General features: G+C 43.6%; 1 protein-coding gene across 3 annotated transcripts in view; it reads right to left on the bottom strand.

The window, feature by feature from the left end:
• aox6 (aldehyde oxidase 6) overlaps window positions 1-13,752 on the bottom strand; it is a 45,082-nt gene that overhangs the window by 9,336 nt on the left and 21,994 nt on the right. For 2 of the 3 annotated variants that reach the window (XM_015958044.3, XM_015958045.3), the window contains exons 12-27: window positions 11,237-11,330; window positions 11,020-11,129; window positions 9,754-9,938; window positions 9,349-9,511; window positions 9,198-9,275; window positions 8,958-9,127; window positions 8,761-8,887; window positions 8,568-8,690; window positions 8,405-8,501; window positions 8,201-8,325; window positions 3,003-3,136; window positions 2,809-2,896; window positions 2,552-2,638; window positions 2,283-2,474; window positions 1,984-2,211; window positions 1,800-1,895 (exon numbers count right to left, since the gene is read on the bottom strand). In XM_015958044.3, coding sequence (XP_015813530.3) covers window positions 1,800-1,895; window positions 1,984-2,211; window positions 2,283-2,474; window positions 2,552-2,638; window positions 2,809-2,896; window positions 3,003-3,136; window positions 8,201-8,325; window positions 8,405-8,501; window positions 8,568-8,690; window positions 8,761-8,887; window positions 8,958-9,127; window positions 9,198-9,275; window positions 9,349-9,511; window positions 9,754-9,938; window positions 11,020-11,129; window positions 11,237-11,330 — 2,097 coding nt within the window. The remainder of the gene's footprint in view (window positions 1-1,799; window positions 1,896-1,983; window positions 2,212-2,282; window positions 2,475-2,551; window positions 2,639-2,808; window positions 2,897-3,002; window positions 3,137-8,200; window positions 8,326-8,404; window positions 8,502-8,567; window positions 8,691-8,760; window positions 8,888-8,957; window positions 9,128-9,197; window positions 9,276-9,348; window positions 9,512-9,753; window positions 9,939-11,019; window positions 11,130-11,236; window positions 11,331-13,752) is intronic. The other variant, XM_070549653.1, reaches the window with a different exon arrangement.

The following is a 13,752-nucleotide window of genomic DNA, read 5'->3' as shown; positions in this document are numbered from 1 at the left end:
GTTTTTTGTCGGGCTATTCGGGCAGCCCTCCGACAGCTGTGAACCTGCTCAAGCCAACAGAGCTAGAAGCCGGGCCCGGGCCCGAGCCAGACCCGGAGCAGACACGGCCCGAAGATGCAGTGGAAGATGCGGCGGGAAATGCGGCGGAAGACGCCGTTGCGCCAACGCCGTCAACATCAACGCTGTCACAGAAGGACGAACTGGAAGAAGAGCAGCCAGCCAGAAGTGAGCCCAACATAGTCTTACAGCAGGAACCTCTAGACCCAGAAAGGTTATTAACAAGCTACCCATCTGATCCTGCAAAGTGGTACCAATTTTGATGACAGGATGCGACAGACAGTGCAAGTTTGCAGCCGCAAACGAAACGTTGCAGGTAAATAAAAACCTTTCTGTGTTTTAAAAAAGAACTAAAAGATGGAATCTTTTTAATTAAATGTGTTGATTCATTTAATGACACCTAGTGGTTATTTACTGGTACTACTGCCTTAACAGTGACACTCGACGATAGGGCTGGGGGTAAACGATTATTTTTAAAACGATTATTCTGACGATTATTTTATCGAATAGTCGACTATTCTAATGACTATTTAGAAAATTAATCTAATGATTATTTTTCTATTGCACAATTAACAAAAAACAGAAAATCTCAAATAAATTCCTCAAAAAAATTGATAAATTCTTACTGTAAGAGAATAAACACTACAGGCCTTCCATTTTGTATAACACTGCTTTTATTGTGTTGGTTGGTTATGTTCTGGTGACGTGTAGAACTTGGGAGTGCAGGCTGCTGCCTGAGAGGTGGTAGAAGATGGAGTGTCTCCATGCTGCTTTGTTTTGGTCACTTATGTGCGTGAGGCGAGTGGTCTTACGGGTTAAACCAAACTCAGGTGATATTTTACACTAAACCGAAAACCCACAACACTCTAAATGTAATAAAAGGGAGATCTACACCACAAAAAAGATGAACTCTAAACCAAAACGTAACAGCTTATCCCAACGCAAGAAGCTGTTAGCGAAGATGCTAACAGTAGCTTTACCAACATTAAGTTCAAGTTACCAAGTTTAAATAAACCAAAAACACCCGGCAGCAAACAGACCAGCATGGAGGGGAGACTGCTACCACCAAAACAGCTCTCCTGATGTCTGAAAGAAGCTCCTTAATGAAGGGAGAAGCGCTCCCGGTGATTTTCTACATCTGCGGTAGGCACGAAGCAGCGCATTTGACCCCGGAAGTTGTTGTCCGTTGCCGGGAGACGAAGGGGCAAAACAGGAAAATAATCTAGTAGTGGACGGACGTTGTTCCGGGTCTTCGGTATTTGGCGGAGATGTTAGTGAAGGGGGAGAAGAGGGCGAACTAGAGGAAAAACAGGCAGATTCCTCCTCTATTTACAAACTCCTGGGGATGCAACAAGTGGGCGCGGTGCGTCGACTTCCGGATCTGACGTCGACAAATTTTTAGAATCGAGCCGTCGACTTCGTCGAGGCTTCGCTACAGCCCTACTCGACGATGATAAGACGAGGATAATTTATTAGCATTTAATACAGCTGTGTAATGACGTATAAATTATTAATATCAAAAAATTGTCTGATAGAATGTTTAACATACAATACATCACTTATTTTGGCGTAAAACAAAAATGTGAATGAACTTTTATTAGTAACTTTGGTAAGTTTCAGATTTCATTTAATAAAATAACATCGGGGGGGGGGGGGGGGGTGCAGCCTGCCTAGTGTAGTCCATTTATTTAATTCGGCTCTGCTTACATTCAATACTTACTGATGGTAATAAACAAACATACCTGCTGCATTTTGGTGTGAATTCCTTGACCCATCTCTGTCCCACCATGAGAAACCAGAACAGAACCATCTTTATAAATGTGGACCAGAGCAGCAGCCTATTTAAGAAAAAAAGCTCTGTTCCTTATGTGAACATGTTGCAAGATCACAAAGATGAACACAGAAAATCATCTCAACTGAACAAACCTGATTTAGGTATCCTTCCGCAAAGGCGATGCCATATTTAATGGGAATGATGGAAATCCCTCTCTTCTTCCAGCGGTTCTGCTGGTTGAACTGGTCCACAGCTTCACGGCGGATGTCGTACTCAGACTTGAGCTTACACTCCTCCCAGCAGCACTGCAGGTTGTCTGGACTGAACTCAAACTTGTAGTGTGTGACTGACGGACCCGTGTACATGTTGATCTCCCGAATCTGGTGAGAATTTAAATTTTAATGAATAAAAACCGCTGAAGAACAGTTGATCGGGGAAGACGAGTAAAAACCTGGTCTGCAGGGCGTCCCAGAGCCATGGCTACGTCATTGATCATGTTCTCCACCACCAAAACGCCCTGTGGAACACCAAAGCCCCTGAAGGCTGTGTTGGAGGGCAAGTTGGTCCTGCAGGCGACCGAGAAGCCTCTTAGGTTGGGAATGTCGTAGGCATTGTCCAAATGAAGGAGAATCTTCTCAGAAATCTGCAAAAAGAGAAAATTTTTTTTTTGTATTTTCTATATGTGTGATTTTACTAAAGTTACATTTGTTTTAGACATACCAGAACAGATTCATCCACAAAGCAGCCTGCGTTGGCGTAGTAGTGGAAATCTGCAGCCACGATCCTCCCATCAGTCATGAAACCCACCTGGACCAAACAGGTTAAGGTAATACATTAGATCGGCACCAGCTGCTTCTTCAAATTAAAACCCAGTTTTCAAGAAAATAAGTTCTGAATGGTTTCAGCTTCTCAGAAGAATGAATAAACCCACGACAGTGTCCTTAAGTCCGAAGGCTATCTTGAGTCTGCTGCTGTACCTTGTATTTTCCCAGGACAGGATGGCGTCCCCCAGTGATCAGCATGTCCTCGCCTCTCTCCAGCACACAGCGGACAGCTCGATTGGTCCTCAAAATAAACAGGTATTTTAAGCAGACTATTTTTCACGTTTTAAATCAGGTGTTTAGCTTTGTTTAACACCTAAATTATCTCTCACAACAGGAACATCACTCACTTCCACGCAGCCACAGACGTGATTGATGCCAGGATGGAGGTTTTGATGACCTTCCCTCCAAAGGCTCCGCCCAGCCGTTTGACGTGACAGGTGACTCTGCTGGACTGTATGTCCAGCGTCTCTGCGATGGCCTCCTGCAACAACAAACAGCATTTCTGAGCTGGTTTCTGTGGGAAATGCACTAAATCTGCCTGCTTTTAAAAGATATTAAATATGTTCCTTTGATCACAGTCATGAAAGTTGTTCCACATTCCTCTCTCCTCCATATATTTCAGACCTGATAAGAATTACCACCCCCCTCCCGTTCCCTCAGATCATCTTCCTCCCTCCATCTTGTTGTTTCTTCTGCCCGTCTCACTACCATGGGGAGCAGAGCTTTCAGCCGATAGGGAGGCGGGGGGGGGGAATCCTGAATCCTCCAACGGGAGCTGCCAGTGTACGGCGCTCACAGCTGCAGTCAAACAGGTGGGAGGGAGAGACGAGGGCCAGAGAGCACATTGAGTTCCTGCAGGTTAATGACCTCGAAGCAGAAGTCACCATCTGAAGGCAGGGGGGGAAGGTCGGGTCACAGCATCTGTTTACATTCCTCCTTTCGTGGGGGTGATATTGAGGCAGCTTTGGAGGCTGCATTGGCGTCAGATAAGGATAAACAAGACTTTGTTTAGGGCAGGCAGAGATAATTTTCCTCTCTGCCTTGGAGTCTATAAGTGGTCATTCATGTCCACCAGTGAAGCCAATTATACGTTCTAAACACCCCCCACCATCCGGCGACCCTCTCCGAGATGACATCCATCTTGCGCACTAGCACAGGCAACGCTGCGAGGACATTGTCCAGCTTACAGTTCACCTCGAGTAACGTCCCAGTCTGTGAGGTCACCACACGGGCGGCAAAATCCATGGGTACGGGTCACACTCCAATCGCTCCCGTCTTCCCAGATTTCAAGAAAACCAGATATCCTGCCACTCCAATCAGAAAAAATCCAATGATCATCAGGCCGAATATCCACAAATCTTCCACGTCCTCGATGGACAACTGAGAGAGGCACACGATTCGCCAGACCTCCCAAGAATCGAGTGCATATCCCGCTGCGTATGTCCCTTCAGGACAGGTGGGAGCCCCCCTCTCCGTTCTCATAGTAGAAAAAATATTATCAATCGCGTTGAATTACCAGTTAATTAAGTCCATTTCCAAAAAGAAGTAATGATTTTCAGGAGAAATGCAGAGAGTGCTCTGTAAGCAGACAGGACAAGAGCCTTGGGAGAAGCAGATAAGGGAGCTGAAGCAAAAGCGTCTGTACTCTCTGAGAGCTGGAAGAAAATTTAAAAACTGGGGTGTCGTTTATAATCTCCTTTTTAAAGCTGGATTGAAACTGAAACTCAGGGAGGCGGAATCTTGCTGCAGTAGCGGTTTTAGGCACGGGCAGACAGGGCAGTTGCCCGGGGCGGCATTTTTTCATGACACAAAAGGGGCGCACAAGCGCGGAGTAAAAAAAAAAAAAAAAAAGGAAATCTGCGCCGCGCCGAGGTTTTCTATTATCTGTCATATGACAGTGTCTGGATTGGAAACAGCAAGTTGGCGCCCCCTGCTGCTGCAGGCGCTCCTGCTGACTGAGAACGTTCACGTGCTCCGTGTGTCTATGAAGAACAGGAAGGGGAGGGGTGCGGCGGGGGAATTCACCTCTGCGTCTTTCCCAAATGAAATGAGCGTGCAGGGGCTGAATCAACTGTATTAACATGGCTAAAGTCAATCACATCTTAACGTTCTTCCATATTTCATTCATAATATCATAAACACAGGCCTATCATTCTTTCAGGTTTCTCTGAATTGTGTGAAATGGCCGAATAAAAAAAGGAAAAACAAAACGATTTTGTGGTCACCCCCCCATCAAGGTCAAATAGTTTAGTCCTGACTAAAGGAAACTTACTGAGTCAAGAGCCAAACAGAAGAGATGAACATAAAAAGGCTAAAACCACCAGGTGCCCGATTCAGGGGGAAAAAAAGAAAAAAGAGGAGAAAGATAAAGGTATGTAGCTCTCATGATGCATGTTTTCAATTTTTTGAACCAGTTAACTGGGATTTTAATGGTTAAATGCGGTCAACTAATTGCTAACAGAGCTAATAGGGCTGAAATATTGAAACGAATATTCAAATGGTTCAAAAAAAGTCCTTAAATCGTTTTTTACTGATTCAAACTAGGATTTGTTAAATGCTCACTGTAGCCTGTGGCCTGCCTGAACAACAACAAACACATGTTGATCATGTTCACATAATAATAAATAAAACAACTCTACAAGCAGAAGAAAACTCCCCAGTCACCACTAACTATCCTGTTTATTTATTGCAGATGGCTGCACTGATTATTTTTTTACATGATTTGTTCTGTAAAAGTTGGCATTTTTGGTAGTCTACAGTTTTATTTATGTCAGTTTAAATTACAATTTCAGAGGCAATTCTAAAATATTATGGATCATGATAAAGATCTATTGGAGATCTACCCCAACTTTTGGACTTCTCTGCCAGTCACTGTGGCTCAAGCTGAGAGGAGCTTTTCAAAACTTGATCAAGTCATAGCTGAGGTCAACTATGTTTCAGGGGCGGCTCACTAACCTGGCTCTGATTAGTATCAATCACTCAGTAGGGGAGCAGATTTCATGTGATGACATTATTGATGACGTTGCATCAAGGTTAGGTTTTAATTTTAGTTTGTGTTTTCTATTCTAAGTGCAATGCTGTGGTGATTATCTTTAGTTTGTTATGTGTGAAATATTTTTGCTATTTAGAATATTTATTATATATTATGTTCATATATTCTTAATATTTAGTTATTGTTTGTTTTTGTATATTTGATTCTATATATTTTGATACAGTATATAATGTATAGTGCTTTACATTCTGACAACTTCATAGTAATTAATGTAAATATGTGCAACTTAGAAAAATGAATGTTCAATAGTCGTTCTAATAAAACATGCCTGTTTGTAGAAAACATGCGTGTGTTCATGCAGGTGGGGTTGTGTGGTGGTGGTGGTGGGGGGGGCGGTTGGGGGGCGCTCAAAAGGGGCCTCGCCCGGGGAGTAATTCGATGTAGAACTGCCACTGTCTTGCTGCTACAGCGTCCCAAATCAGACCTGCTCAAAAGGCGCAGATACGTGTCCATGGACCCCCGAGGGTTAAGGCTCCAAGTGGAGGACCAAGTAAAATCTCAGATAGACAGAAGTGAAGAATGGTGAGAACAGTCAGAGTCAACCCACAGACCAGCACCAAAGACCTACAACATCATCTTGCTGCAGATGGAGTCTCTGTGCAATTTAGGGTTGAGAATCGAAAACAGGATCTTATTAAGAACCGGTTCCCATTCTTTCAATTCCTATGAATCGTTCGCCATGTATCAAATCCCACCCCTACAGTGCATCATTGAACTAGTCGGTCCACTTTACACAAGGAGATGCAGTATGTGACATTTATGCAGAGGACTAGGGATGGGTACCGAATTCGGGACTTTTTAAGGTACTGAACGAATTCCACAGTACCGACCGAGCAGCGATTCACGTCATTTCAAACGGTGCCTCGTCTCGGTACCCGTCCTTCATAACGAGAACTTTCTTAGACAGCTGCAAGAGCGTTATGTTACCGGTCGCTGCGAGCCAGTTGTAAACAGAGCAGCATGGTAGAAAGAACACACGCTAAAGCTTGGGTTCACTTCACTAAATGTGATGGGTAACTGGGTGATGATGAAACCAGCGACAACGATCTAAAGCCCCATTCCCATCTGTACCGGGTCGGCCCGGGCCGGGCAGCGTAGGTTGTTTACATATCTGGGTGGCCTGGAATTTTCCCGGGCCAACCAAGGCTCATTCTCAGCCCTCTTCTCGAGGGGGTCTGCTTCAGGCCGACCAGGGCCAACACACCCACTGCTGACAGCAAATTCACACCTTCCATTAGAGCAAGCCTCTGAATGGTGGGTAGAATTAGCCCACATGGGCTTAAGACATGCTCAATTCATCATCATTCATTATCATGCTGATTACCCAGAAGCTGAAAGTGTCTCTGACTGCATTCCTTGCATACCTAAGCAAGGATGTGTGGAAACAACCGGGCCAGGCTGGGGCCGACTGGGGCTACCCGGCCTGGGCCGACCCGGTACAGATGGGAATGGCCCTTTAATGAGACATCCTCATCTGCTCCGGTAGGTAAATAAAATGTTTAAGATAACGTTAGCTTGATATGTTAGCTTCTGTTTCGCTAATGGTGCGTTCGCTTTCTCCTCGGAACTCCGAATTTCTGACTAGAAGAACATGAACGCGCTCTAAAGTTTGCCTTCACTTTACTAAATGCGACGGGTGATTGGGTGAAGATGAAACCAGCGACAACGATCTAAGTGTGAGGCATCATCGTTTTAATCTGCTCCAGCAGCTAAATAAACTGTTTAATATAATGTTAGCTTGATATGTTAGCTTCCATTGCCACCATTGTTATCAGCTAATGGTGCGTTCGCTTTCTCCTCGGAAATTCTAACTTCCCAGTAGGAAAAATCAAATGAAAAAGGACGGCAAAAGGAATGAAGATACACAGTAAATTTAGTTCAGAGTAAAGATGTTTGCTTCAGTTCAATTATCAGTTATAAAACTACAAGGACGATGTTAAAATACAAACAGTTGAATGTTATTTATCGTGATATTTATCAAATATTGTTATATATTGAGAAAAAATATATTTGATTATAAAAGAGAATTAAAATATTAAACACTCAAAAGTATCGAAAATTGGTACCGTTAAATACCGGTATCGATTCCTAGGTACTGGGAATTAGTACCGAATCGATTCAAATGTCAACGGTACCCATCCCTATAGAGGAAGACTTTTCTCCACCCACAGCACAAACAGAGCTGCTTGTGGTTTGCTAAAGCACATCAGGACAAGCCAGCTTCATTCTGGAATAAGGTGCTGTGGACTGATGGAACTAAAACTGAGTTTTTTGGGAATAACAAGGGGCGTTATGCATGGAGGAACAAGAACACAGCATTCCAACGAAAACATCTGCTACCTACAGTAAAACACGGTGGTGGATGTCCAGGAATCAGTGACAAAGCTGAAGCTGCACCGGGACTGGATCTTTCAACAGGACAACAACGCGAAAAACTGCTCAACATCTACTAAGGTACTCATGCAGAGGAACAAGTAGAACCCCTGTGTGTACCTGGATTAAGGTGGGCCACTGAGTGGAGACGTAGACGTTGAACTCCGTCTCCTCACCAACAGGAACCACCAACATGCTCTGAGTCTCCATGTAGAAATGCTCCTGGCCTCCAATCCGAATCGCTCCTGAGAAAACAAACAAACAAACCTGAGTGAGTCCATCACCACAGATTAATTTCCTGAATCAAAAAAGCAACAACTTTACCTTCATGAACCTGGTCGACACTTTTAAAAGCTTCCGTCACGTTTCCTTTTTCAATCCGTCTCTGAGGTTCAAAGTAAGACGACTTCTCGATGGCGTCCTGACGCCGAGACACGACAGATGAGCTGAGAGCAAAAACCCGAGTGAGCTAAAGTCAAAAACACACCTCGATGGTGAAAACTGGATCCGGCAGGTCCTTGTAGGTTATCTTCACGGCTGCTGCTCCTCGTTTGGCATGCACCTTTGTGTCAGCGAGCACCGCACACACCATCTGTCCGACGCACGACACCTGAGCACAACAACATCTGACTGTAGAGTTTGTTTCCAGCTGTCGATGCTCTACTCTGATGAGGTTTTACCTCCTTCACAGCCAGCAGCTCCTCCTCATAACCAAACATGGAGCGCGCTTTCTTCCCAGGAACATCTTTGGCTGTGATGACGTCAACAACTCCAGGGAGCGTCAGGGCTTCGCTCACATCCAGCGCTCTGGTAAAGTAAATAAAATAATAACACTAACTAAGAGGCGGAACAGGAAGAAAGGCGGTTTCACACTTACGTGATCTCAGCGTGAGCTCGAGAGCTGGTGACAAGTACGAGAAAGAGCTCCCCATCTGTTTTGGGAATGTCGTCGCAGTACACAGCTTCGCCCGTGGCATGGCTGATGGCAGAGCGATGCATCATGGGACGTCCAACCGCATCCTGATTGCTTTGGTCCTTTGACACGTGCTAAAGAAGAGGAGGAGTCAGACTTATTGGATATCGATGCAATGTAAAGCGATGAAGGTAAAGTTCCAACCTGGAACTCCTGCAGGCTGGGTTGGAGATCGCTGGGTAAAGGCAGGAATGTTTCAGGAAGCTCGTCTCTGATCACATTCTGTCAAGATAACCACTCTGAGTCAAACATCTAGTTAGAAACCTTTAGAACTGAAAAGGATTGGGTGTTTTACCATTTCTCTGAGTTTCTGTAGGACACCCAGGTTGAACTTGAAGAAGAGGCTGAGAGTCAGAGACCGACGGAAGTCCGTTTTCCCTCCTGGAGCTGACGGAGGAAGAACTAGCTCCTCCAGGAGGACGTCGTAGGCCCGACCAAGGGTCTGGTCATCCCAAGGCCTGAACAAGAGCGAAATTGAGCCTAATTTATTTCCACTTATTTATAATAAATGCTGAAATTGATAAAAAACACAAAAGAGGATTAACAGCAGGGAAACGGGATCTCATATATGGATCTACCTCTGGGCAACCAAATATACAGTCAATATTATTATTATTCATAAAAAAATCATTGACCTCTAGATGACGATAGTTGCTACACATTACTAGAGGTTTTAAATAATAAATCAACAGAATCTGACCTTCCCACGATGGTTTTGCAGGTTTTGTCGGCGCTAACGGTGGTCGGACCCATTCCTCCAAAGTACAAACTGACATCCTGAACAACTCTGGATCCCTCAGAGAAATACACCCTCATTCCGGTCGTCACCGTGGCAAAAGAGGCTTCTTTCCTGGGCGCGTGTCGAAGAGCATGGACGAACTCCCCCTGCAGGACAACCATGGAACTGCACCAATAATCACAAAATACCCAAAGCCAATAGATCCAAAAAAGAGAACAAAGATTTATTCCATATCATCCTATTTTAAAACTTTGAGAGCAAAGGTAGGCACATTCTATGATCAAATATTACTGTTGGCAATATTGAGATGTCATTTATCTTAAATACGAGTCATTTTTGTCAGCATTAATACCTGCAAATAAAACACTTAGTTTCAGTGAAACTCCGCCCACGGCCCCTCCGACTCCAACAGCATCTTAGGCTGTCAGTTGCTGTGGTTAAGACATCCAGCACTCTAATCACTGGACTACCAGGTCTGCTACATGAACCTTGTCACCTAAGCCACATAACCTGTGTTGGCCAGGGGAGACAGGTTTCAGACCAGAGACTAGCTTCTGGGAGAGGAGCAGGGCCTGATGATGAGACTAGTTTCCATTGACGCTTTACAAGATTTTCAAAGTAAAACTTACAATTTGCAACTGAAACAGGAAAATGCTAGCCTGGCAAGCCAGACTAAATAAACTAATTTTTTTGTCTGGGAATGCTGCATTGACAGCTCTCGGTCGTGGGGATCCTACCGTTAACTTTCAAATGATCTCTGCACGCTACTGGACAATAAACAACCTGACGTACTCACCGCAACGGATGCCGGTAAAAGAGGCAGTCTGCTGTTGAAGAAGGAGAAAATACATGCTTTCTCTAAATAAAGGGCAAATGCATCTATCTGCTCATGATTCTAATAAAGCCCAAGTCCAAATTGATGTAAAAGCCTTTTCAAATGAGTCTACGCCATCTTGCGCCGCTCCATTACATCAGACCACCCAACAAACCAATAGACCACTTTGATTGGCCCACAAAGCCGATAGAGCACTGTGATTGGCCTACCATTGTGGACCAATAGATATCTTTGCAAAGCAAGAGTTTGGTCTAGTTCACTAGGCTAGGAAAATGCATGACTCCAGCCAAAAATGGTTTTTTTTTTTCATGATGAAGTAGCAATGTCACATGGTAAAGCTCCAAAAAAGTGGATTTTCCATGATTTGGCCCCTTTAAAAAGGAATTACAAACCTTTCTTGAAAATGGGATGAAAACAGAGATGAGGATTTCCTCCGGCTTTAGGGCGGTTTTACCAAATCCCACAAAGAAATCCTGATTGAGGGGAACTTCTCGTCTTCCTCCTGCAGGATTCACACCCGTTTATCTTTCTGCTGCTTGACAAACCAACGTTCTTATTTTCGTCCTTTAGAGTCAGTGCCTACAACCAATAAAAATGGAGTTGACTAACCACTGGAGATGATGCTGACTCTGCAGTTCCCAGCAGCTAAAACGGGGTTCAGGTCTGAGTTTGGGGATGCACTTGCAATGTTTCCTCCAAGAGACTAAAAGTAGGGAACAAGTTAGGATGAATGCTTTCACTAAAAGAGACTCAAATATAGGAATATAAAGACTGGTTCTGTTTTTTTATTTGAAGAAGATCTCAGAATTAGACATGTCTGAAAGTCAAAGTGGTAGTGTGTAGTTTTCACCATTAACCTCTGGAAATATCCATCCAAGCGTTGTTGAAAAAGAATAAAATGATGTCCAGTTATAGGAAAAAGTGGCAGCTTCATAACGTATAACCATTAAAATTGGGCCTCAAGTATATTGGATAGCGTCTTTGGGGAACGCCATATTAGACGCAATGTTACTCTCTCTCTATTGGGGCTGACATGCTTTCTGCTCCAACTAGGGATGTTCAGATCACGTTTTTTTTTTTTTTTTTGCTCCCGATCCGATTCCGAGTCAAAGGTCTATCGATACAGAGTCTCAATCGGAAACTAACACACTAAAGTTGTCCTTTAAAGTTTTGTTCTGTATTTAAGTCATGTAGTTGTATAAAACATCACTCGTTTAGGAAGGACATTAATAACAAACATGTTAATATTAAGAATAAATGTTGAAGTAGCTTCGTCACTCTTATTTTAAATCGTGTACTGAGTGTGTGGGTGTCTTCAGTGACAGGGATGGTGCATGACGGTCAGCAGCAGAGTAACTTTTTTTGACACAACACCTGTAGAGCGTCTGCGTCTGTAAATGTAGGAAGAGAAAACAGATCATACGGCGACTGAAGGAGACTGCACCCGACGTTTGCAACCACGGACGCTCATCTAGTGTGGTCAATATGCTGCCATCTTGGCATTTTGCTGTTCGTGGACTAATTCTTGATTTCTTGATGTATTTTTTAGTGTTGGCTTAGCTCAATTGCTGCTGCAAACTGAGCAGGGTCAGTTTTTTTTCCTACAAATCACACAATCAGACCTGATTTTCGATCATGTGATCGGATCGGTGCATCCCTACAGGTAACATTTACTGTAATGTTTTTTATTTTTACTAGCGACAGTGATATGGTGTAAAACTACTCTGAAATGTATGTACTGGCCCTTAGAGCCAGGAAACTACACACTGGCACTTTAAAATCGTGTTCCAAAAGTCATCATTATTCTCTGCAAAATGTAAGTTTTTTCTGAATAAAATTATTTATTTCCAACACAGGAAGTCAAGACGTTTTTTTTATGAATAGCATTTAAAAGTGGATTTTTGTTTTAGATTACAACAATTTTACAATAGATTCAATAGAATCAATTTTAAATATAAACTAAATACATCAGTTATTTGATTTTAATCAATTGTGCTAAAGTGAACTGTATTTAGGTGAATTTGAATTAGACAGATCAGACTGCTTTATAACCAAAATTAATGGTTAAACTGGTTTTAAAAAATCCCTTCAATTGGAATGAAGCAGGCCTGGGCGATATGGCCTAATATCAATATCACGATATATTTAGGATTTCACCTCGATAACGATAAATGGACGATAACTACAGGCATGCGCAGAAACAAAAGTTGTCCACTAGATGGAGCTGTCCCATGGGTTACGTTGACCCCTTTTTTCCGCAGTCAGCAGCACGTTACTGCAGCAGCACGTCATAGCTGCTGATAGGAACCGCTGTGGTCAACAGAACCTTTTCCACTGGAGCCATCAGCAGCGCGAGTCGGCCGCGTCTCGGGAGCAGCATGTCGCGGTCCTTACGCGCCGGTTCTATTTTCTACGCGCGACGCCTCTGAAACGGGTCAAGTTCGACATTTTTGGGGAAGGAAATACAGGAAATCGGACGCGGAAACGGAGCGAAGCTTCCCGACATTTTCAGAATAAAGAAACTTACTGCCTTCCGGTTGCTTTACTTTAAAAAACAGTTACTAACTGTGCGGCCCCGTGAGAAGTTATCACCTAGCTAGCGATCTCCTTTGTTTTTCAGGTCCGTATTGGCGATTATAAAACGGACAGAACATAAAACACAAACCTTTTGGAGCCATGTTGTAGTTTTCTCCTGCTTGTTGTTGTGTTTACTGACGAAGTCACTCGTGTGACTTCGTGCTCGGTCGGTGACAGCTGCTCCCCTGCTGCTTCGCATCTCGTGGGAAGGGCCAAGCAGCAGCTTACGCGAGCAAGACGTGCTGCTGCAGTAACGTGCTGCTGACGGCTCCGGTGGAAAGAAGGGTTAGTCACATTTTTACGTGACTCAAGGTGGTACAGCTTCTTAAAGGGGCATGGATGTTACTAACCTACACACATCTTTTCAGTATTTATTATCAAATTTATTGACATGGGAACAATTATTTTGGTAAAAGTCAGAAATTTCAATTACGATTAATTTTCGATTCATTGCCCAGCCCTAGAATGTAGGTAATGGGATTATCTGACTAACACTAACAGCACTGACATGAACTGTATTTAGACAACTTGGAATAAACTGGAATGAA

This window comes from Nothobranchius furzeri, chromosome 3, assembly GCF_043380555.1.
Source record: "Nothobranchius furzeri strain GRZ-AD chromosome 3, NfurGRZ-RIMD1, whole genome shotgun sequence".
Lineage (NCBI taxonomy): Eukaryota > Metazoa > Chordata > Actinopteri > Cyprinodontiformes > Nothobranchiidae > Nothobranchius > Nothobranchius furzeri.
This window is presented reverse-complemented; position numbering and strand designations above follow the sequence as displayed.